The sequence below is a fragment of the Bactrocera oleae genome, chromosome 5 (genome assembly GCF_042242935.1).
Source record: "Bactrocera oleae isolate idBacOlea1 chromosome 5, idBacOlea1, whole genome shotgun sequence".
NCBI lineage: Eukaryota > Metazoa > Arthropoda > Insecta > Diptera > Tephritidae > Bactrocera > Bactrocera oleae.
In genome coordinates, this window is record NC_091539.1 from 59,515,384 (window position 1) to 59,541,489 (window position 26,106).

General features: G+C 33.9%; 5 protein-coding genes and 2 long non-coding RNA genes across 11 annotated transcripts in view; 6 read left to right on the forward strand and 1 right to left on the reverse strand.

Moving 5' to 3' along the window:
• Positions 1-64: 64 nt before the first annotated feature.
• LOC118683452 (uncharacterized) lies at positions 65-8,503 on the reverse strand. 4 transcript variants are annotated; one of them, XR_011396685.1, is made up of 4 exons: positions 8,267-8,500; positions 560-694; positions 376-496; positions 65-215 (listed from the first exon to the last, which is right to left on the reverse strand). It is a non-coding gene; the product is annotated as an uncharacterized lncRNA (long non-coding RNA). The 4 variants fall into 4 exon arrangements; XR_004979264.2 differs by having other exon boundaries at positions 376-490; positions 8,267-8,498; XR_004979261.2 differs by having other exon boundaries at positions 376-694; positions 8,272-8,503.
• The window catches only part of LOC138857564 (uncharacterized), a 50,437-nt gene continuing 27,092 nt past the window's right edge, over positions 2,762-26,106 (forward strand). Inside the window, exons 1-2 of one of the 2 annotated variants that reach the window (XR_011396686.1) lie at positions 2,762-3,325; positions 3,804-3,914. This is a non-coding gene — a long non-coding RNA (uncharacterized lncRNA). The remainder of the gene's footprint in view (positions 3,326-3,803; positions 3,915-26,106) is intronic. The other variant, XR_011396687.1, reaches the window with a different exon arrangement.
• Positions 11,761-12,711, forward strand: LOC106626010 (3-oxoacyl-[acyl-carrier-protein] reductase FabG). The gene has a single exon (XM_014245821.3). It carries the CDS (start codon positions 11,809-11,811, stop codon positions 12,574-12,576), a length of 768 nt encoding a protein of 255 aa, XP_014101296.1. The 5' UTR covers positions 11,761-11,808; the 3' UTR covers positions 12,577-12,711.
• Positions 14,854-15,735, forward strand: LOC106626042 (3-oxoacyl-[acyl-carrier-protein] reductase FabG-like). The gene has a single exon (XM_014245850.3). It carries the CDS (start codon positions 14,898-14,900, stop codon positions 15,663-15,665), a length of 768 nt encoding a protein of 255 aa, XP_014101325.2. The 5' UTR covers positions 14,854-14,897; the 3' UTR covers positions 15,666-15,735.
• On the forward strand, positions 18,273-19,159 carry LOC106626000 (uncharacterized oxidoreductase TM_0325-like). Its single transcript, XM_014245810.3, has one exon. It carries the CDS (start codon positions 18,318-18,320, stop codon positions 19,083-19,085), a length of 768 nt encoding a protein of 255 aa, XP_014101285.2. The 5' UTR covers positions 18,273-18,317; the 3' UTR covers positions 19,086-19,159.
• Positions 21,452-22,345, forward strand: LOC106625988 (3-oxoacyl-[acyl-carrier-protein] reductase FabG). Its single transcript, XM_014245801.3, has one exon. It carries the CDS (start codon positions 21,508-21,510, stop codon positions 22,273-22,275), a length of 768 nt encoding a protein of 255 aa, XP_014101276.1. The 5' UTR covers positions 21,452-21,507; the 3' UTR covers positions 22,276-22,345.
• On the forward strand, positions 25,176-26,087 carry LOC106626032 (3-oxoacyl-[acyl-carrier-protein] reductase FabG). The gene has a single exon (XM_014245842.3). The coding sequence runs from the start codon at positions 25,237-25,239 to the stop codon at positions 26,002-26,004; it is 768 nt and encodes a 255-aa protein (XP_014101317.1). The 5' UTR covers positions 25,176-25,236; the 3' UTR covers positions 26,005-26,087.

Consider the following 26,106-nt stretch of genomic DNA (forward strand, 5'->3'; position numbering starts at 1 on the left):
TGCTATATTTCACTACTTACACATTGAATACAATTCATCGCTTAATAATACATACGAAACACAATTTTTATATGTTATGCCAACATTCATATCATAATCGCTTTTATTTCTATTTTTAATTTTGTTTACACTTTTTTTTGTTTTATTTAATTGTTGAATTGCTTTGCGCAACTGTTTCCCGGCCGGCTCTGAGTCATCGCTAGCTGTTATTGATTCTGGCAAGTTGGATAATAAAATAATTATTTAATAAAATTAATTTTGGTGCACAAATGAATATACAAGTACTTGTATGTATGTATGCATTATTAAATGCTATTACAAACATAACGTAATACAGTTATATTGTCTTGAAAAAAAGTTTTAAACAGTATTTACTTAGCTATTAGAGTAGTGTTCTAAACTTCTTGAAGATTTTTTTCTATGAATATCGTCAACATTGTATTCTTAGACAGCAGCGAACGTCAGTACATTTAAAAAGTAATTTCATAGTCTTTACCTCAAAAAAAAAAAAATTATTAAGCAAAAATCAAGAAACAGCTCAAATTTGTCAATAAATTACATAATCTTCGCGGTTGTTATTTCGCGTTATTTATTTCGCATTTAATTTTTCTACTTCATCCACACTTGACAATGGAAATCTTGCAGTTAGTGATGTTTCCTCTGCAATGTGGCGATGCCACTTATTTATAACCACCTAAAATAAGTAAACAAATGTAGACAAGTATGGACATATGTATGTAAGTAGTAAAGTGTTCATGATTCCAACATGTTTAGCATGTATCAATATTATTTACAGCCTTCTGCAAAACTGAAGGTACAGCGAATTATGATTTACGAAGTACGAGTATTACTACTTTGCAGATGATTTTCATCAAAACGCCAATTAACAAAAATGGTACATGACTAGTAATAATAATATTTAATTTTTATAAAATTTAACATTTTGGAAACCGTGATCAAAAATAAGTTTACGTTTTTGTTGGCAACTCTCAACTTACGTTCCACAAAAGTCTTAGTACAGCTGATTTAAATGGGCTGTTATTAGTATAAAAGGGGGAATCCCACAAACTAGTAGTAGATTTATACAATGGTTCAATATCATCGCTGTAAATTACAAGCTGCTTTAAATTTTGTATTCGAGTTATAATATATATATACTTAATTATACTCTGTAGCAGCATGTTGCATGTACAACGTGACAAAAGTCACGCCCTGCTCAGAGTTCAAACTTCAATCCCATTGAATACCTGTGGGTGGCAGACAAAACAACGAGAGCACACAGTTACTACCAAAAATGAGATTAAGGCTGCTCTTCAGGAAATATGGCCAAATATACTTCCTGAACTTACACAAAATTTAGTGCATTCTATAAATAATAGACTGCAAACCATGATAGAGGGCGAAGGTGTACATACGAAGCACTATTTTCCTTGCAGAGTATTAAAATGTCAATTTATGAAAACTTTACAACTTTTTTTTTTTTTGGTTTTCGAAAATGGAGTTATTTTGGATTCTTAAAAATTTGGAGAAAACTGAATTTTTAAAAATAAAATTCTCTCACTTTTGGATGCGACTCAAAAGTTTGACAGTTGGCTGAGTTCAGTAGGTTTTGACTTTTGGCAATCGCTCTCCCATTTCCAGTGAGAGATGAGTTGGGCATCTCTGATAGCAGAAGGTGGTGAGGGCACGACGAGGAAACACGAAGGGACCGCGCCACTCGTGCTCGGGTGGCACGCTTCGTGTTTTTGTTCGTAACTATTCTCTGCTACGCAATTCAGCATTCCTTTTCATTTTAAAATTCCTTTCATTGTTGCAATAGCGCTCGGTTTTAAATTTAAACCAAGAGTTGTAAATAATTCAAGGATCCCAAAAGATTAGGAAATTCCTGTTACAAATTTGGCCTTGAGTAGCGAGTATTCTAAAAATTGTTCTATCACATTCATGGTATGGTAATTCCTTGTAAGCAAATTGTGAGACCACTATCCCAACAAACAAAAAGAATTTGCCGGTAATGAGCGACAAAAGAGTCCTCATGTAAACGCAGTATTACTGTAACGTCTAAATTTTCTCAAATTTTCATTCAAGCCATATTTTTCGCTAGAATTTTACTGAGAATACATATTGAAAAAATAGCGTACTGTAGAACATGTTCTCTTTTCTCTCATTTTCTCTTATAAACTACTGTTTCGCTGGATTTCTTTAGTGTGGTGAAATCACTTGTTATTTGTAATATATGTATTCGCTAGTGTAATGGTTGAAACAGTTAACGACGCAAAACCGTAGACCGAATCAGCTAATTCGACCTATCTTATGAGAGTGCAATGTAAATGAACACTAACCAGCGCTTCTACCGTCCGTTTCTATTGACCGTACGGTAGGATATCCGCGAAAATTTTCTCGTAGAAACGAAAGAGCTGATTGCTCTCTTGCAACGTTGGATAGCCAGTCTAAATATTTGGTAGTAATTAAAAAATAAACTTGAATATCTTTGAAATATGTTTAAACTAACTCGAAATTAGTGTCGAATACAATTATTTATAAATAGGTAGACTATTTTAAATTATTGGATTTTAGTTTTGATCGTTTACATTACGAAAATTATAGCTTAAAAGCTAGATGTATGCAAAAACATTTAAACATATTTAGCAATCGTACTAGTGTAAACAAATTTATTTCTTTTTTTTTATAGAAATATTGCAATTTTACTCAACAGTATGCTAGAATTATGTAGGTGCGTTATTAAATATTAAATACTCAAGGGTTTGCCCTCTCAACACTATCTAATCATATGCATAATAATCCAATATGATATTGAGTTATTAGTGGAGAGAGATTCTAATATAATATTTCTGGTGGCGAAATAGCATAAATATTAGCATTACCCACGTAATTTAATTAAAATAGTGCCGTGAGTTCGAATAGATCGTCGTGAGTTTAGTCGGCGAAGTTGTAATTGTGACGTGTGCTAGTTCAGGCATCGGTGCCTCAGCAGCTGAAGCCTTCGCCAAACACGGTTCCAAATTAGTGCTCGTAGGACAAAAGGAAGCAAATTGAAAAGCTACTGTAAATCCGCCGAGTCCAAATGTTTACTGATTACCGCCCATGTCACAGTGGATGTGGACCGTATTATAAACTCAACAATTGAAATATTCAGACAATTGGATGTGTTGGTGAATAACGCGGATATTTTCGAAGTTGGCAACATATTAAATTTGACCGCATTTTCAATACAAATATACGAGCGGTCTTTCTTCTAACTAAATACGCCGCACCACATCTGATAAAGACCCAACTCTGCACATCGATGGTGACAATCATGCAATAGGTCTGTATTTTAACAGCTAGTAGCTGCTAGCTATCAGGGATAAGAAAATTGACAGTAATGCTGGAAACAGTCGCCGACATTCCGCACTTCCGTACTTACCGCCCGTATAAAACCAAATTTGTCAAAAGTTATGCCCGTAGTGGCAACGTAGAAATCAGTGTTTCTCTTTTGTTTTCATTTCACCAATGTTGCCATTGTTCAATTTGTATACAAGATTTTTCACACATTTAGTTTTCTAGTTATAATTTTTCATAGTGTAAAAGCTGAAAACTATAATCCAATTATTAAGAATAGTCTACCTATTTATAAATAAATGTATTCGACTGTGAATTTGAGATAAAATAAACATGTACATATATTTAGACCGCATCTAGTTTGTTAAAACTAATATTAATTATGTATATTTTTCTGTTATATGAAAACCGAAAAATACCCGAGAAATATATTAAAAAATCTCAAAACTTATTTCTTTTCTTAGTGGCACCACTGTCAAATATTATAAAAAATTTGGACTTTGACAGCGCTCTCTCAAATCAAAGAGTTTCGTATCATGTCATCCTTGCTGTAGAAGCGAACGGTAAAAGCGGTGGTGAGTATTCATTTACATTGCGCTCTCATAACTTAGGTCGTATTAGCTGATTCGGTCTACGGTTTTGCGTCGTTGACTGTCTGAAGCATTACTCTCACAAAGAGCGAAATAACGATAAGTAAAGAAACGGAAAACCAGCAAGAATATATCAAAAAGTTTTATTTTACAATCACTTCATATCAACCCTTGAAAATCGATCAATAAGATTTTTTTATTCACAACTCCAAACAATGAAAATAAACAAAATCAAAGCAAATACGTCAAATATCGCTTGTATACATATGTTATTTGCTTTAACGGCAGTTTCTTCATATGACAATAGATATATTTGCTAGTAGAAATTTCATTAGCAGAAACTAACAGCTCTCTCAACTTATGCTCTTTTCTGCTAGTTTTTTGGATTGAGAAACGTGTTTCCAACAGAAACTTTGATAGCTAGCGATAGTAAGCAGTTAAGATACAGACCTAATGTGTCATCCTTAATTGTTTATTGACATATTTTATAGATATACATATACCAGTAAATAAAAAATACTAATATTTTGTCTCAGTGTATACATCGATTTTCTGACAAAATTTTTTATCGAGTGAGAAAAGATAGTAATAGATTGTTAAGCATCTAAAATATGTAAAAATATTCAGTAATATCCCTAACTCACCAGCTGTTTAAAAATGAGGTAGTTCGAAATACCGACATAAATCATTGGTTGGAGTAGCACGTATCGATAAAAAACGTAAAAGTTAAATTAAATGATCTACATGTTTTGCGAAAATAGGAGGCAAAAGGAGTTCGATACATATAGTAATATTAAATTTAACTTGATAGACCCCCTTTGTTGCTATGCAATTCGACATGGATAAACCTTCGTGTAGTTGGATGTTAGCTATCGAAAAAGCCCCTTGATTGATAGCGTCTATAAAACATCAGTAGACCGCTTACGATTTACCTAGGGCCAGAAGGTCGTTGCGACTGTCTAATCATCCAGTAGTGATCCGCAAGAAGTCAACGGAGCCTCTATCCTTTCTCTTTCTGCAGCTAGTGAGACTGAAATACCTGATCTAACATGCTCATCAGCCTTACAGTTTCCAGCAACACCGCTATGGCCAGGCATCCAAACCAATCTATGTAGTAAATACCTAACCTAAACCTAAATAAACTAGAACTACAATCATTTCATATTTGGTCAGGGTCTAGCTTCTTCTTTCCACACTTCTTTATTTACGAAGACAAAGTATGATTAATGTTTAGGTATGTATGTATGTATGTTACGAGAGGCCTACGCTGTTATTGCATAACAAACACTATAAGATAAGATAACCCCAAATGGCGAACAAATCTGTCCGTACGTGAGTACAATATACAAATTTCAAGTGGCCACTTATTTATAAATATAGAATTGAAAAACCAATTATCATCAGCATTAATGAATATAGGAAACCTACAAATTGAAGAGGGCTATGACTGTACATATTTCTATAAAATTCTCATCAATTACGTTTTGTTGTGAAATTTCCGCATTAGATTGGAAAGTCCTTGCCCTAACAATTGGGTTACCTTTGTCCGACGCCAAAAATGTATAGTTTTAACACGTTTGAGGCAGTTAATGAAAATAACTACCAAGGAGTCCCAAAAAATACTTACTAAAACCCCTCTGTGGCCAACTGTTGTGCTTTCGGGCGCTTTCGACGATTTTCACCGTCGGTAGCAGAGGTAGAGTTGCTTTGACAACAATAACCTGAGAATTATTGGATAAAATGTCATGACACTTTGTCAGCATTCTAGTCAAGGTTAGAATTCTAAGACAAAAATAGGATTTTGTTTTTTGTTAAAAAAAAATATTGGAGCTCAAGCTCTCAGTATTTTACCTCCGTTTTAGTTATTGGCCTTGCAGACCAACTCTCATTAATCTGATACGTTTATGAAATTCTATAAAGTTCCGCCCAGGTTTCTCCAACGACATATGATATTATAATTGATTGCTGGGTTAATTGAAAAACAAAGTTGTAAAGAGTACCGAAATAGTAATATGAGAACACAAGCTAAGTTGTGCTCAATTATTACTCTTATTACGCTAATGGGCTCTCTCCGCTCAGTTTGCGTGTGTGCACTAAAAAAATAACTCTCGAAATCACGCAAAGACTAATGATGATCTAAGGGTCTCTGGTATAAAAAATGACTAGGCAAAAAGTTTGTTTTGGGTATATTTAAAACGTAATAAATGCGCTATATATGTATGTGTATAGTAGATTATACCGGTACTGTATATACTATACATAGGTATAGTGGCATAATTGTAGAATATGTAGATAAGCTAAATCTAAATATGTTAAGAGAGCAAGACCGGGTAGCAATTATTATATAGGGTACATATATTTTACGCAGGTATGTTTCGAGCTTATTTACATTAATTACTATACACAAATAGAACACTCATCAAATATAATTAAGGAGCTTTTATTTGTATTATACATATACATATGTATGTATAATATGCAGCGATAAAGACACTTCGATTGTAAGTAATTATAATCATATACATACTTATGTATGGGTGTAGTATAAATATTTTCACTGTCAAAAAATAGAGCAAACCCATTAGCAATCATGTCATTTATCATAGCAGTACTCATATTTAAGTATACTCCTAATTATGATTAGCGATAATGGTAAAAAAATAAGGGGTATGATTGCTGAATATTAATAATAACTTTCAAAACCGTTACTTTTTATACTCTTGCTACGTGTTGCTGCAGAGTATAATAGTTTTGTTCACCAAACGGTTGCTTGTTTCACCTAAAACTAATCGAGTAGATATAGGATATACGTATACAAATGATCGGGATCAAAAGACGAGTGAAATTCCGGGTGACTGTCTGTCCGTCTGTCTGTCCACCCGTCCGTCTATGCAAGCTGTAACTTGAGTAAATATTGAGATATATTTATGAAACTTGGTACACATGTTTCTGGGCGCCGTTAGATGGTTGGTATTGCAGCTGGACGTAGTCGGACCATTGCTACGCCTACAAAACGTCATTAATCGAAAACTAATACTAATAATATACTAATAAAAAACAAGACTGTTATTTGGTATAACGAATCACATTAAGGAGGATGATCTGCACTTAAAAAAATTTTGGAAAAGTGGGCGTGGTCCCGGCTTGTAATATGTTAAATGTGCATATCTCCTAAACCACTAAAGCTACAATTACAAAATTCACTCAGTACAATTATTTTTAGCACCCCTATCAACAGTGTGGAAATGCGTGAAATCTGGTGGCAACTCCGTGAACAAAACTATTATACTCTGTAGCAACATGCTGCGCGAGTATAAAAATCCAGCGCTGTGAGTGTATGATTATATATATTATGTACATACATACTTATACATACGTTCACGATATTGAGAGACGTTATTCTCTATATCTCTCTCTTTACCTTTGCAAGTTGTTTGCTAATTCTCCCTCAGAAGACTTCTAAATTAAAGAAACTTCTAAATTAAACGCTTGGAGTACAGTTTACATCAAAAACTCTTCGTTTTTTTTTACTTCGTGTAAATATTTATTTAAGGACAACTATTTCAAGTGCAATTGATTAAAATGTTGATATGTATGGCACTTGTATTCACCTGGCTTCTATTTATTTTATCAACCCCCAAAAAAATATGAAATTAGTTGTGGTGAAATAACAAGCTATAATGTTTGGCCTTGATTGTACATGGGTACGTAGATTACGTAATTTTGTAAACAAACACGTAAACACTTTTGTTAATTAATGAAATATCATTAGTTTATTAGTTTATAGTAAAAAACTATTGCTGAAATACATAGAATAACATAGTTGGTCATTTTTAAATAAATCCTTTTATCTATTGGCAACATAAGTGCCAATCAAGTGAGTGATTAGAAGGGACATACGTATTTGATACAGATATAAGTATGTAAGTACGTATGAGAATACTCTTGGCATAGGCTTAATTTTCTGCCACCTTTTCGTTTAAGGGGTGTCGGATCATTTAAAGCCCAAAAAAATTCGCTTTTTAGAATCACCTGGAAATCATTCAATCAAACGGTATTATATTACATATTTAAATTTTTTTTTTATGATTGAACCACTTAAAAATTTTGAAAAATGGTGGAGGAAACCATATTTCAGGGGAACGTGTCGCGTGGTATATATATATATAAATATTTTGGTAATTTGTATACTTTTTCACTGAACTGAAAAAACTGAAAATTTATATTTTATCCAATGTTTTAACTTTGAAATCGATTTTTAACGTAAAATTTGTGCATATTTTCACTCTTAATTATCGTGACGTCAATTGTAAAAACATGGTTTTCAGAAAACGCACTTTACCGTTTTGATAAGCGACTAGCACGTAGTCGCGCGCTTGTCGATTGCCTGAAATATCATTTGAACCACTTCGAAATCAAAGCTAATATTTTACACATACATACATGTGTTTTCAGATATTTTTGGAAGAGCTAAAAAACTAAAATTGATATTTTTTCTATTTAAATGATTCGACCGACTTAAAACTAAGATTACTCAAACAAAATCTAATCGCTCACGATCTGATACAAAATATTATATAAACAAGTATTTCTATATAAATACATATATACATCAGTTCAAACATATCGGCGAAATAACTTACGCATACGCTTTGTCATTGTTCTCTATCTCTGAGAGCCATCTAACTTCCAGGTTTGAATAGAAAATTGAGCGTAGCGATGTTCACAAACTGTAAATATTATGATCACATCATAATTTACATTACAATCCGAAAATGTGTAGTGTAGTGTATATTAAATTTTTAAAGAAGTTTGTAACACCTAGTAGGAAACGTCGGAGACCATAGAAAATATAGTCGATTTAACCATGTCCGTTCGTCTGTATAAACACGAACTAGTCCTTCAGTTTTTGAGATACCGATCTGAAATTTTGCACACGTCCTTTTATGCAAAAGAAGCTGCTGATTTGCCTCCTCGTTCTTAACTTTAGCTCAGTAAATGTCACTAAGGTTTACGTTATTTTTTCCAATTTTTTTCACTTCTTCGAGAGTTCTTAAAATAGGCAGAGAATAAGTAACATAAATTTAGTCTCTATCCTTTTGACTCATTATCAAGTTTACACAGCTAGTTCAGCAGTTAAATTGTCCGCAGTATCTGAGGACACTGAGTTTGATCGATCAGTTGGTATGGCAGGACTAGTCAAAATTATATTTTTTGACAAAAAGGCGACTTCCAAAATAAAAATATTATTTTAATGAAAAAATGTACAATTCAGAGTGGCTTAGTAAATCGAAATTATGGCTATACTTCCGATTAGCTCACCCCACCGATTTTTTTGAAAATATAATATATACAGAGCTTCTATATATGATTATAAACAATTTCCAATGGTTGCTTTTTAGCGGAAAATTTTTTTTTTCAAAAACAAAAATCGCACAAAATTAGTTTTTTTCTTTTAATATTTAACAACAATTCGAAAACTATTCCGGGTGTTCATAATTCAATCGCGTCAAACTCCTTTCTGCAATTTTTTTTTTTTTTAATTTGCGCCAAAAATTTTATTCTAATGGTCTAAGGAAGCTCTGTGTAAATTTTCAAGTAAATCGGTGGGGTGAGCTAATCGGAAGTTTAGCCGAAATTATTATCAAAAGTCTTATTCCTTTAATCATTATCTGATACATACATCTAAAATTTTCTCACCGACTCTGAAAACCGTGCTTCGAGAAAAACGAATTTAAAATTTTGGCAGCTGATGTTACTAAGTTGTCTAAATATATTCGACATATGTACATATATGCAAAAAAAAACTTTTTTGAAATTCACAAGTGATTATACCTAACCACTTATTTGTTTTTTCATTATCTATACAAGAGTTTTTTGTATTCGTTTAATGACGTTTTGTAGGCGTGGCAGTGGTCCGATTACGCCCATCTACGAACCAGTCCTTACTTTTTTGCCAATTATATATGTATATATATTGAAAGTTTCTCCTTAAAGATAATAACAAATGTGAGCATGTTGCATTTGTTTTTGAATTCTTCTCAATTATGTTTAAAGTCTCCACCTGTTCGATTAGTCCTGGCGACTTTAATATTTGAGCAAATAGATAGGGGTTTTCTCTTTGCCTTTATCTAACTGAAATGTGATAATAAGTAAACTCACATAAGAGTTATTTGGTTACACCAGAGAGAGCATTTTGTGGCACAGTTTCCTAATTAATATAAGCGGTGAACATTGATTACATCCAATTGGTAAGATATCGTTATGAAATGTGTCCTGATATTACCAATCCACACATTTCCATATGGACCTAACATAAGGATTTCAAAGTTCGGGCACTAGAGCGCTAGAAAATTAACATTTTCATAACAGCTGTGTATCTTAACTGCTGGCTATCAGGGATAAGAAAATACACAGTTATTCTCACAAAGAAACGGAAAGCCAGCAGAAACTAGCAAGAAAATATCAAAATGTTGTTTTTTAAAATCACTTCATATCAACACTTAAAAATCGATCAATAATATTTTTTTATTCACAACTCAAAACAATGAAAATAAACAAAATAAAAGCAAATACGTCAAATATCGCTTGTATACATATGTTATTTGCTTTAACGGCAGTTTCTCTCAGCTTTTTACGCTCTCAACTTATGCTCTCTTCTGGTAATATCTGCTGGTTTTTTGGGCTAAGAAACGCCATGATTCAATTATATAAGGTTGTGTTGATACGGATGCGTGCTTTCTCTTACGAAAGAAGTTTGTTTGTATCCATAATGTCAAAAATACAGTTTTTTGTTTTTCTTATAAATTTTCTGTTCACAATTTGATGATTTTATATTCAGTTATCTCTCAAAAAACGCATATTCATTGGTTGTAATCTTTGAAAAATTTATTTTTGAATCATAAAATCAAAACAATACAAAACGAAACGGCTGATTTTGACATTATGCATCTAAATACTTCAGACAAATTGTTGGTTTTGGTCTATCGACATAACCTTTTATAATTTACACCCTCAACTTCTCATGACATGAGAGTTATACATACATATATACATATTTTAATCTTTGTCTAACAACCTAACTCATTCCGAACGAGTAAAAAGTATAAACCAGAAGCCTACATTGTAAATCATTTAATGAGTAGCTACTTGATTTTAATTAAACATTTGAGTAGTTTATCAACATATGTTATTAGAGACAAAGTTTCATTTTACAATTTGTTAAAAAAGTATAACGGATCTTGATTTTACGTGCCCGGGCCTGGCAAAGATATGAATATAAGCGTCCAAATACTGCTGCTGATTAAAATATTGATATGTATGGCATTTGTATAAACCCGCTTGATATTTATCTTATCACTGCCCCAAAATTATTGAATTGTTAGTCAGTGGCCGATCCAATAGGGTTTTTGAGGGTCAAATCTGAAAATGATAGTTCGGTATTAATAAAAGATTGGAGAAAAAATTATTACAGGGGAAGTATCAATGACAATGTTTAAATTTTTTATTTTACAAGATATTCACATAATTAATACAGCATGATACAGTTCATCCCCTGCACATGTTCTTATTTTCACTTTTACGTTGCTCATAAGTAATAAAAATAAGACAAGTTGCATTTGCGAAGTAGTTAATAGATCGATTTACAGAAAGCGTAATTTGTATTCAAATTGAGACGAATTCCGAAATAACATCAATATTAAACATATGTTAAAAATAAATTGTTTTCTGCAAAAGCCCCTTGAAAAGAAATACTGCATCCGCCACTGTTATTAGTGGTGAAATAGCAAACCAAATTGTGTGTATTTGTGGTATATAAATAGTCGAATTAAACACAGCAGTTCAGTTGATTTAACGCCGTAAGTTCGAATAGATCAAAATGAGTTTAGCTGGTAAAGTTGTTCTTGTAACCGGAGCAAGTTCTGGTATTGGTGCCGTCACAGCTCAGGCCTTTGCCAAGCAGGGTTCCAAAGTAGTGCTCACAGGACGAAATGAAGCAAATCTGAAAGCCACTGAGAAAGCCTGTAAAGCAGCCAACTGCAAAGTGGAACTATTATTAATTACCGCTGATGTAACGACAGACGCTGAGAAGATTATCAAAAGAACAATTGACAAGTTCGGAAAGTTAGATGTGTTGGTGAATAATGCCGGTTACGGTGAACTGGGTTCAATCCTGGATATTGACGTCGATCAATTTGATCGCGTTTTAAATACAAATTTACGTTCGGTCTTTCTGCTGACTAAATACGCTGCACCACATCTCATTAAGACCCAAGGTAATATTGTGAATGTCTCCAGTATCGCAGGAACGCGTTCATTCGCTGGTGCTGTGGCCTATTGCACGTCTAAAGCAGCAATTGAACAATTCACCAGATGTATCGCTTTGGATTTGGCGCCGAAAAATGTGCGTGTGAATGTCGTAAGTCCTGGTACGATTTTGACAGATTTCCATAAGCGTATTGGCTTTTCGGAAGAGGAAGATGCTAAATTTTTGGAACATTCGAAGACTACACATGCATTGGGTCGCGTTGGCGAACCCAAGGAAGTGGCCGATGGCATTATTTTCCTTGCAAGTGACAGTTCGAGCTTTATAACGGGAGCAACTCTGCCGATTGATGGTGGCAGACACGCTATGTGCCCGCGTTAATATTTCTTACAAATGTTATTCATTAATAAACGTATAAATATATAAAAGTACGAAATATGCTTTAAAAAAATTATGTGACTTTTTGTTTTTGCAGAAACTAATTTAATTAAATGCATACTAAAAAAAATTCTAAAACGACGATTTAATCTTGGATATTGACTTCGATCAATTTGATCGCTTGAAAGTCGGAAGGAGTGTTTTTGTGTTGCAATTTTTTGTTGAAAATGCATTTTATTTAAAAAATACTATTGTAGAATTTAATATACTTTGATAATCGGCAATTCATTTCGAAAAACTATGGATTAACTTGATACCGTAGCCGATTTCCAGGAAGAGCTCAGAAAAAAAGGTGTCTGGTTATGAAGAGTTTTCTGCTTATAATTATCTCAAATACAAAAGGTGAAACAAATTTAATCGATGAATTCTGATAGTGACCGAAAGACCGGTCAAAATTATAATTTTTGACAAAGAGCCGACTTGCAAAATCAATGTCGTTTCTTGTGAAAAAATTTAAACTTTACAGTGGCTCAAAAGCCCGAAATTATTATCAAAAAGCTGAGTCCATTAATATATAATAATTACTTGGTTTATACACTAAAAAGATCGTGTAAAAATTTCAAGTCGATCGGTTTAGCTGAGTCGGAGAAATTTTACTCACCGACCATAAATACAGCTTTTCCAGAAAAACGCGTTAGGGACTCTATAATTATGCTAAATTAAAAATTCTTAAAAATACGCTGACATCTCCAAAACCTTCACAAATATATGTATGTACATTCGAATGTATGAATGAATGTATTTACCTATATGAAAAAAAAACTTTGAAAACATTCTTGAAATTCAAAAGTGAATTTAATCCCTAAATTATTGTTTCATTATCGGTTGGTTGTCCCATTAGAATGAAAACCGACACGTTGGCCAGAGATACGTAACTCCGGAAAGCGGAAAATTTTCCGAATATTAAAAGAGCTTCCTGAAAAAAGTGCGAAAGCCGATATGGACCACTATGGCTCTGGGGGTTTGCTAACAGAAATATTTAAAAAAAAAATTCAAAATTAAATGTTTAGAGTAATTGTCAAAGCGCCTTAGTCTTGTAACTTAAAAGTGCTGATATATGGTAGATGGTCTATACCTCCTATAGACCGTAAGTACATAAAAGTTCAAGTTGGGCTGGCGCACTCAGCTATTTAAAAAATTATTGTTGTTGATGTTGTAATAGGTAAAGTAGATGGCTCTTACTCTTTATTTTTTTTAATCTAAAATGGCAATAACTTATATTATATAAAAGAAGAAATTAAAGCTATCAAACGAATACTATGCATGCAATGTGTATTTAACCTCAGTGTCTACAGCTGACTTTTTACCAAAAATATAGTTCTACCTATGAGGTACCTCAATGAAAGACAGAGAGCATTTTTCCTGGAAATAATACCTCGGAATGCCAAAACTGGATTTATTCGGTTCAATGCTTCCCCAAGCCCCAGATATCTAATAGAACTATTTTCGAACTTCCTGTTGCCTTTATATATGGTATATACTATTCTATATTAAGTAATACTTTATTAAAATTAATTATTCCTAAAAATAATAAGGTTTAGCGTTGAATATGGATCGAATTGCTCTAGACCTCATATCGCTAACATAATGACTTTCGATTATTTGGTTGACTTTTTCCTCAGATGCCCAATTTATTAAATACAACGCCTTTGGTAGAGTTTATAACGCACATATCTCATATGAGTTAATTTGCTTGATGTAGTAATGAAACTAACTGAGTCTATGACCAATAATATAAGTTAATTAGATACCAAATTTGCTTCTTTCACCCTTTCGTCGAATAATTAATATTGAATTCCTTCGCAACATTTTTTACTAAAAAGTTTGGTCTTTTCAAATTATGAACGTATAAAATATTCGATTACACCCGAATTCAGCCCTTCCTTGTTTAACTTGTTTGATATAAAGTGTTGTCAACACCTGAAGGTATTTCTCCAGCTTTAATTCTTCCAAAACGCAAGAGTATACAATGTTGGGTTATACCCGATTTAGACCTTCCTTACTAGTTAATTTAACAATTTATTATAATAATATTATATAATGCATGTGGATTTCCCATATCAGAGCTGGGCAAGATATGAATAAAAACTTCGAAAGCAGCTGACACTTTTATGAACCCGCTCAATGTTTATCTTATCACCCCCAAACTATTGAATTATTAGTGGTGAAATAGCAAACCAAAAATCTGTATTTGTGGTATATAAATAACCGAGTTAGACACAGCAGTTCAGTTGATTTAACGCCGTAAGTTCGAATAGTTCAAAATGAGTTTAGCTGGTAAAGTTGTTATTGTAACCGGAGCGAGTTCCGGTATCGGTGCCGTCACAGCTGAGGCCTTTGCCAAGCTGGGTTCCAAAGTAGTGATCACAGGACGAAATGAAGCAAATCTGAAAGCTACTGAGAAAGCCTGCAAAGCAGCTAACAGCAAAGTGGAACTATTATTAATTACCGCTGATGTAACGACAGGCGCTGAGAAGATTATCAAATCAACAATTGACAAGTTTGGACAGTTGGATGTGTTGGTGAATAATGCCGGTTTTGGTGAAAGGGGTTCAATCTTAGATATTGACGTCGATCAATTTGATCGCGTTTTAAATACAAATTTGCGTGCGGTCTTCCTGCTGACTAAATACGCTGCACCACATCTCATTAAGACCCAAGGTAATATTGTGAATGTCTCCAGTGTCGCAGGAACGCGTTCATTCCCTGGAGTTTCGGTCTACTGCACCTCCAAAGCAGCACTGGATCAATTCACCAGATGTATCGCCTTGGATTTGGCGCCTAAAAATGTACGTGTGAATGCCGTAAATCCTGGTGTGATTGTGACGGAATTCCATAAGCGTCTTGGTTTTACGGAAGAGCAAGATGCTAAATTTTTGGAGCATTCGAAGACTACACATGCACTGGGTCGCGTCGGCCAACCCAAGGAAGTGGCCGATGCCATTATTTTCCTAGCTAGTGACAGTTCGAGCTTTATAACGGGAGCAACTCTGCCGATCGATGGTGGCAGACACGCTATGTGCCCGCGTTAATATTTCCTTCAAATGTAATTTATTAATAACCGTATAAATATATAAAAGTACGAAATATACTTTAAAATAATTATGGGACTTTTAGTTTTTATTAAAAATATTCTAAAAAGACGATTTAATCCTGGATATTGACGTCGATCAATTTGATCGTAGCCACTTGAAAGTCAGATTGACTGGCTGGGCGCTTAGTTATTTGAAAAATGATTGTTGTTGATATTGTAATAGGTAAAGTAGATAGAATAGGCTGGCGTACGAAGTTAGAAGCAACAGCAACAACAACAACAACAAATAAAATAAAGATAATGAATGTGCACATGTAAATCTAGAAAACTCCAACACGACATGCGACAATTAGAAACAAATGGCTCTTTCTCCTTATTTTATTTTTATTTTATCTAAAACGGCAATAAGTAAACATTGTACAATACAATGCATTCAACACTTATCAACACAAAATATATTTACCTAGATTAACAAACATATGTATTATCTATACAGCACATGCCTAACAAACCAATATACACACAATACGCATATTTACGTAGATAAGATAGACTCTATAAATAGTATATAAGCGATGAATTTGGTAAAATAAGATTAGAAATCAATCAATGACGTGTCCATCAATTTTAGTCCCTCACCACAGGTAAGATAATATTGTATAGCTCGTCATCATTTGGTCTTACAAACCAAATAAACAACTATAGCTGACTTTTCTCCAAAAATATAGCACTATCTATGAGGTACCTTAATGAAAACGGAGATCATCTTTTCCTGGAAATAATATATAAATTCGGTTCTATACTGCCCCAAGCCCCAGATACCTAATAGAAACATTTTCGAACTTCCTGTTGTCTTTATACCATATATACCTTATTATTTTATACCACATATGTATATCAGTCAACAATTTTGATAACAGTGGGCACTGGTTCTTAATATGGATAAGATCAGTCCGATAATAACCCCAAATACATACCTAATATACGAATTTAAAACTTCTGGTTGATTTATAACCTACATATATGTATATCGGTCAATAGGTAAGATAGATTAGCAAAATTAAATGCACGTGAAATATTGTAATACATCCTGCAGCTTAATTCCGAAAATGTATATTTACTAAAATTTAGTAGACATTTTTTCTTAAAAATAATAAAGTTTAGCGCAGAATATGAATCGAATTGGTCTAGACTTCATATCACAAACATAATGTTTTCCGATTATTTGGTTGACTTTTTCCTAATATGTCCAATCTATTATATTAAATTCAGCCCCGTTGGTAGAGTTGCTACAGCGTATAATTAATAATTTCGTACACCTAACGGTTGTTTGTATCACCCAAAAATTAATTGTCCGTCCGTATGTGCATGCTGTAACTTGAGTAAAAATTCAGATATCTTGATGAAACTTGGTCGGTCAACTGTAAGTCGGCCAATATATATGATATCTCAATGAAAATGAGAGAGCGTATTTGACTCATAACAGTGTGTCCTTGTGCCTAAAATACGTTAAATTGGGCGGAAGCTTTACCTAGCACCCATATAACTAATATCAGGATTTTCGAACATTCGGTAGACTTTACTCCATATAGATTGATGATAGTATGTGATGTACTTTAATGAAACCCTGGGAGAATTTTATTAGTCTGTGGTATGTTAGTAGTATGCGGTATTGATACTACCCCCTTACATAAACTTCGTTATTCTAACAAGTTTACTGCCGAATATGTCGGTCAGTGAGTGTTATTTATAGGTATATAAAATTGTTTCAAAATGTGTTTTCGAGTATACCTGAGCAATGTCAAAATAAATGCAATCAGAGCACGTCGCTTTCCCTGTCCCCAATATACCCCATAAATTGATTTCCAACTTACCACCTATATTTAAACCGTTTAGGTTGGTCAAATTGTGTGACATTTTAATGAAATTAAATGGACAAGTTTTCTTTAAAATTATATGGTTTAGCACTGAACTCGAATGAAATTGGTATGTAGGTTGGTCTAAACCTTATGTTTCAATATAATGAACGCACATCCTCTGGTTGACGTGTTCCATATCAACTTATAATATTAAATTTAACCCCTTCGATCGAATTGATATCGCATACATAGTTATACTATCATTTGAAGGTGTTTAAATATAATTTCATCCGACGCGATTTAAATAGAGAAATAAAATTAAGTCTAAGTTTATGGCCTTCAAAATAAGTCAAGAAGATACCAAATTTTATAGTAATTTATTTACGATTTCATTGAATAATGCATGTTTTATTCTTTTTGCAACATTCAGTAATATAAAGTTTGCCAGTGCCTGACAAACCTTTCCTGGCTTTGATTCCTGCAAGTTGCAAGAGTATAAAAAGCTCGGTTATACTCGATTTAGACTTTCCTTACTAGTTAATTTAACGATTTATTATAATAATATAATCTATAGGTATTTTCCGTATCAGGGCTGGCCAAGATATGAATATAAACTTCAAAAGTAGCTGACACATTTATGCACCCGCTCAATATTTATCTTATCACCCCCAAACTATTGAAATATTAGTGGTGAAATAACAAACCATAATGTGTGTATTTGTGGTATATAAATAACCGAGTTACACACAGCAGTTCAGTTGATTTAACGCCGTAAGTTCGAATAGTTCAAAATGAGTTTAGCTGGTAAAGTTGTTATTGTAACCGGAGCAAGTTCCGGTATCGGTGCCGTCACAGCTGAGGAGTTTGCCAAGCTGGGTTCCAAAGTAGTGATCACAGCACGTGATGAAGCAAATTTGAAGTCTACTGAGAAAGCCTGTAAAGCAGCTAACAGCAAAGCGGAAGTACTACTCATCACCGCTGATGTAACGACAGACGCTGAGAAGATTATCAAAACAACAATTGACAAGTTCGGAAAGTTGGATGTGTTGGTGAATAATGCCGGTGTGGGTGAATCGGGTTCAATCCTGGATATTGAAGTTGATCAATTTGATCGCGTTTTCAATACAAATTTGCGTGCTATCTTCCTTCTAACTAAATTCGCCGCACCACATCTCATAAAGACCCAAGGTAATATCGTGAATGTCTCCAGTGTCGCAGGAATGCGTTCATTCCCTGGTCTTTCGGTCTATGGCACGTCCAAAGCAGCACTTGAACAATTCACCAGATGTATCGCTTTGGATTTGGCACCGCATAAAGTGCGTGTCAACGTTGTCAGTCCCGGCGTAACTGTTACAAATATACTTATGCGCTTAGGCATGTCGGCAGAAGACTATGCTAAATTTTTGGATCAAGCGAAGTCTGTACATGCATTGGGTCGCGTCGGCCAACCCAAGGAAGTGGCCGATGCCATTATTTTCTTTGCAAGTGACAATTCGAGCTTTATAACGGGCGCAACTCTGCCGATCGATGGTGGCAGACACGCTATGTGCCCACGTTAATATTTCTTACAAATGTAATTTATTATTTTTCAATATATACCCATATACCTATGTGAATAAAAAAATGTTTTAAAAAATGTATGTGACTTTTGATTTGTTTTGCGGAAACAAATTTAGTAAGATTCATGTTAACAAAAATGCCTAAAAAACCGGTTGCATTTTGAGTACTGTTAGCAATTGAACCTAACTGTTGCTTGTAACACCTAAAACTAATCGAGATAGATATAGAGTTATTTACGAGAATATGTCAATGATCAGGATGACAATGCGAGTTAAATTTTGATTCAGACAGTCATTGTCAGTCCGTCTGTACTTTTCTGCAAACTGAAACTTTACTAAAAATTAAGAAATCTTAACGTACCTTGGTACAAAAGGAAGTAGAAATTTTAGATTAATCGGAATCGCTTCACTGCCACGCCCACAAAATTTCGTTAACCGAAAACCTATAAAATGCTAATTGTGAAAAAAAAGATAAACAAGAATACGTTAATTTCTATTGCAGTGAAGCTTTGATACCCTTGACAAATAAAAAAGTTTTCGTTACAAAGACTTGGTTTTGATCGTTCAGTTTGTATGGAAGCTATGTAATAGATTCGGATCTGAACAATTTATTCGGAGATTGCAGAGATGTTTTGAACAATAATCTATGTCAAACATTGTCCAATAAAAAATTTTTCCATTTAAGGGATTCATTTTTAACGTTCAGTTTGTATGGCTGCTATATGCTATAGCGATCCGATCTAAGATATTTCTTCGGAGCTTATACCGTTGCTTTGAACAATAATTCGTGCCAAAATTTGTTTTGTAAAGATATCTCGTAAAATGAAAAAGTGTTCCATATTCAATTAGAATTCAGTTTTTATAGCAGCTATATCTTAAATTGATCCGATATCGGCTGTTCCGACAAATGAGCAGCTTCTTAGCGAGGAAAGCACGTGTGTTTTCAGATCATTATCTGTTAGTTCGCGTATCTACAGACAAACGAAGCTGGCTAAACACACTTTACGTGTCCTTCAGGGTATTACAAACTTATTTACTTAATATACGCTGTTCACGTTATAAAAATAATAATTTTGTGCACCGAATTGTGAGAAAGAAGGAGATTTATTTAAAAAAAAAATTAAAATTGCCCGTAGCTCCGCCCCTTTACTAAATTTAATACAAATATCTCACAAACCACCAAAGATATATTACGCAAATTTGCTGAAGACAAACCTTTTCGGAAACTCCTGCGACGGTGCGGAAAAGTGTGAAATAGGTTGATAACACTACTTATATAACGTTTATGTTAAAAACTACTAAAATTCCAACCTAAAATAACTGCAATAACTTAATCAAGTTGATTTTTGATACCCTGTTCTAATGTGAACCCTGCATCGGCAGAACAAATGGTTTTTAAAAACGGCAAGTTTTGGGCTATAAGGCGGGGTCAAAACAACCCAGCCGCTATTTTTCAAATAGTTTCTAATCAGTCTTGCAACATAAGGCCAAGCTTGTCATAATGGAAAATTTTTGCACCGTGTCTAGTCGCGAAATCCGGGCGTTTTCGGCAATCGCACCTCGTTTTAATAGAATATCATGTAGCACGCCCTACGACTACTACCTTGGCGTCTTAGATATTCGACTTTGTCGTTGCTTTGACTGGTTAGCCAAGTTTCACATATAATTTTTGTGTTAGGCGTTGTCGTAATGGATTTATTTCGGATTTCCAGTTACAATCCAATTCAAAAACAACTTCTTTTTGTAGCGTTGTACCTAACGGTTGCCGAAATTAGGTCAAATCAGTACTTAAATTTCCCCAACCCCCATAAACATAACTACTAAACTATACTGGTATTAATAACTCGCATTAATTTATTTCACTATACTTGTATGCCGAATCAACTGGTCAATGTCTAATGGTAAATTTCAGACTTTATATAATACTTTCGACTTATCTTCTTTCCCCATTTATAAAGTAGTATACAAGTATAAAGTAGTACACAAGTAAATAATAATATAGTAGTAATAAATACTTGTAGTTACGTTAATAAAATTGTTTCTGAAGTACAAGAATTGTTAATACATAAGTCACATAGCAAAAAATTTCTTCAAAATATTTAGCTGTTAGACTTAACAGCCATAATATGATCTTATTATTTTACAACAGGGTATATTCCCATGGGAGAGCGTTGATCATTTTATATTGTTCCCAAGTCAAACTAAATGCTCATTTAAGCTCTCAACTTCCAATGACATGAGAGTTACGCATATTTTCATCTCCGGCTAACAGCCATACCCTTTCCTGATAGCGTAAACTGGAAAATCATTTTATCACGTTTAGTGATAGCAAGCCATAATGTTAGCCTTTGAGTGTATATAAATAGCTGAAACGGACACATCGGTTCAGTTGATTCAACGCCGTAAGTTCGAATAGATCAAAATGAGTTTAGCTGGTAAAGTTGTGATTGTAACTGGAGCAAGCTCTGGCATCGGTGCCGTCACAGCTGAGGCCTTTGCCAAACAGGGATCCAAAGTAGTGATCACTGGACGAAATGTAGCAAATCTGAATGCTACTGAGAAAGCCTGTAAAGCAGCGAACAGCAAAGTGGAACTATTATTAATTACCGCTGATGTAACGACAGACGCTGAGAAGATTATCAAAACAACAATTGACAAGTTCGGACAGTTGGATGTGTTGGTGAATAATGCCGGTTTTGGTGAAAAGGGTTCAATCTTAGATATTGACGTCGATCAATTTGATCGCATTTTGAATACAAATTTGCGTGCAGTCTTCTTGCTGACTAAATACGCCGCACCACATCTCATAAAGACCCAAGGCAATATTGTGAATGTCTCAAGTGTCGCAGGATTACGTTCATTCCCTGGTGTTTCGGTCTACTGCACCTCCAAAGCGGCACTGGATCAATTCACCAGATGTATCGCTTTGGATTTGGCGCCGAAAAATGTACGTGTGAATGCCGTAAATCCTGGTGTGATTGTGACAGAATTCCATAAGCGTCTTGGCTTGTCGGAAGAGGAAGATGCTAAATTTTTGGAGCATTCGAAGACAACTCATGCATTGGGTCGCGTCGGCGAACCCAAGGAAGTGGCCGATGGCATTATTTTCCTTGCAAGTGACAGTTCGAGTTTTATAACGGGAGCAACTCTGCCGATTGATGGTGGCAGACACGCTATGTGCCCGCGTTAATATTTCTTACAAATGTTATTCATTAATAAACGTATAAGTATATAAAATTGCGAAATATGCTTCAAAATAATTATGTGACTTTTAATTTTTGTAAAAACTTATTTAATTAAATTCATGCTAAAAAAATACTAAAAAAAAAATTCAATGCTAGATATTGACTTCGATCAATTGGATCGTATCAACTTGACAGTCAGAAAAGTTTTTTTTTTGTAATTTTTACTATTTTTATGATTATCGGCGATTCATTTGGAAAAACTTTGGATTCCCTCGATCCCGTAGCCGATTTCCAACAGGACGACGAATTCTGGTGGTTAACTAATTCATACATCAAAGAGATCGTGTGAAAATGTCAAGTCGATCGATTCAGCTACGTCCGAGAAATTTTCCTCACTGTTTAGGGACCCGATAATTATACTACATTAAAAAATTCTTACAAATACGCTCACATCTCCGAAACTATTTGCCGGATCAGCACCATATTCTGAGTACATTCACAAATATATGTATGTACATTCCATTGTACATACTAGGATCACCAGTGGTCGAAATTCGACCAATAGAAAATACAATTTAATAACAATTATAATAGTATTTAAATTTTATTGAAGAATTTGAATAAAATGTGAACAAAATCTGAAGAAAGTTGTAGAAAACAATTTTCAAAACTAAATTTTTAAAATTAAAATTTATAATTCATTCTTGTGCAAAATCATTTGTTCTGTTTCTGGTTTTGGCTTAATTCTTCCATGAATGAACAATCGAATAAAATCGGCCAATTTGAATTTGTCGTCATATGTGGCCACGTATGCACTTGCGAAAGGATGCCCAAATAATTAGTATAAAATATTGATGAATTGTTGGAATGAAATATCGAAGAAGTCTCGAACTGATGCTTCATTTTGAAATCTTTTTAATTATCTTGTCTTCTGCTGCGTACATCTGTTCTTCAGGTAATATGGGAAAGTTATTGGCATGGGAATCAGCTATTTCAAAGAACAGCACCCTCTTTTGTAGAAATTCACATTCTGACGCAATTTATCGAAATCAAATCGCGTGTTTGCAGTGAAAGCAATAAATAAAACGAAGAAATTAGGAAATGAACGATTGAAAAAATTAAAATATTGGAAAATATTTTCACAAATCTAAAATGATAATAATGTATAATAATAATTCTATATTTTATATTGCAAACTTCTCAAAACTTCAACTTATTTATAAACAATATTTTTCATACACACCTCATCATTAGCCAAATGACCTTGACCACCAACATTACTGTAATAAAATTTTAGCCCGTCATATGACTTAACTCTACTGGCTGCTATGTAAAGTCGACCAACCAAAAAAAATTTAATTAAGTAATAAATGACTGATTAGCAATAAATATCGCATATGGAACATATAAATTATGTTTACAAATTGAAAGTATAGAAAAAAATAAACTCACCAATAACAAAGGAGGTAATGGAATATCCTCAAAACATCCTAAAAATATCCTCAAAACATCTCTCGAATTGAAGTGCTGTTGATGTCTATTCAACCAATTAAAATTTTCAAAAAATCAAATATAACGCAATGCACTTGAAATTAATCTAAAAATTTCTAACTCACCAAAAGAAAACGAATGATATCAAAGGTTATTTCCACTTCTGTGTTTTTTTTTCACAAACAATACTTGAAATTTAATGTGCGTTAAAAATGTAATTGTAATAAAATTCAATGTTGCAACACGTATTTAAAGTGGCAAAATCGCCAACACAAATCCGCCGTAAACGATACACAATAAGCCGGTGTAGGTATATGTATGTAACTTATACAGAACAGCGACGAAATGTACTAGTAAATAAGAGCCGACACGTTGGCCAACAATACATAACTCCAAAAAAGCGGAAGATTTTCAGAATATTTAACCAACATATTCTACCCATGTGAAACACATGTAGATTATTATGCTATTCTTCATTAATTTTGATTACTGCCGTGGTTTTAAAACAGGTTCCTGCAAAAACCAACCACTTACCAAAGCCAATGCTGATCACTATAGCACTGGGAATATGTTAACGCAAATAATAAGAAAAAACAATTTCAAAATTGAATGTGTGTGACTTTTTACCAAAACTATAGCTCTCTCTATGGGGTAACTCAATAAAAGACAGAGAGCATTTTTCCCTGGAAATAATATCTCGAAATGCTAAGAATGGATGAAATCGGTTCAATTCTACCCCTAGCCCATATATCTAATAGAAAAATTTATATAATGTAATATTTTATTGAAATAAAGAAGATATTTTTTCTTAAAAATAATGAGTTTTAACGCTGAATATGGATCGAATTGCTCTAGACCTCATATCACTAACCAAATGACTTCCGATTATTTGATTGACTTTTTCCACATATACCCAATTTATTAAATACAACGCCTTTGGTAGAGTTTATAACGCACATATCTCATATGAGTTAATTTGCTTGATGTAGTAATGAAACTAACTGAGTCTATGACCAATAATATAAGTTAATTAGATACCAAATTTGCTACTTTCACCCTTTCGTCGAATAATTTATATGGAATTCTTTCGCAACATTTTTTACTAAAAAGTTTTGTTCTTTTCAAATTATGAACGTATAAAATATTCGATTACACCCGAATTCAGCACTTCCTTACTTGTTTTATATAGAGTATAAAATGTTCGGTTATAACAAATTTAAACTTGTCAATTTATTATAATATTGTAATATAATATATGGGGATTACCCACAACACGCCTGCCAAAATATGAATATAAACTTCAAAAGCAGCTGACACTATTAGACACCCGCTCAATATTTATCTTATCACTGCGTCAAAAATTATTTAATTAGTGGTGAAATAACAAACCAAAATGTGTGTATTTGTTAGTATATAAATAACCGCATTAGACAGCAGTTCAGTTGATTCAACGTCGTGCGTTCGAATAGTTCAAAATGAGTTTAGCTGGTAAAGTTGTAATTGTAACCGGAGCGAGTTCCGGTATCGGTGCCGTCACAGCTGAGGCCTTTGCCAAGCTGGGTTCCAAAGTAGTGATCACAGGACGAAATGAAGCAAATCTGAAAGCTACTGAGAAAGCCTGTAAAGCAGCCAACAGCAAAGTGGAACTATTATTAATTACCGCTGATGTAACGACAGGTGCTGAGAAGATTATCAAATCAACAATTGACAAGTTTGGACAGTTGGATGTGTTGGTGAATAATGCCGGTTATGGTGAAGTGGGTTCAATCCTGGATATTAATGTCGATCAATTTGATCGTGTTTTAAATACAAATTTGCGTTCGGTCTTCCTGCTGACTAAATACGCCGCACCACATCTCATAAAGACCCAAGGTAATATTGTGAATGTCTCAAGTGTCGCAGGATTGCGTTCGTTCGCTGGTGGTTCGGTCTATTGCACCTCCAAAGCGGCACTCGATCAATTCACCAGATGTATTGCTTTGGATTTGGCGCCGAAAAATGTACGGGTGAATGCCGTAAATCCTGGTACAATTGTGACAGAATTCCATAAGCGTCTTGGCTTTACGGATGAGGAAAGTGCTAAATTTTTCGAGGAGGCGAAGGCTGTGCATGCATTGGGTCGCGTTGGCGAACCCAAGGAAGTGGCCGATGCAATTATTTTCCTTGCAAGTGACAATTCGAGCTTTATAACGGGAGCTACTCTGCCGATCGATGGTGGCAGACACGCTATGTGCCCGCGTTAATATTTCTTACAAATGTAATTTATTAATAAATAAAAATATAAAAGTTTAAAATATGTTTTGAATAAAGACTTGAATGATTGTGACTTTTGATTTTTGCAAAAA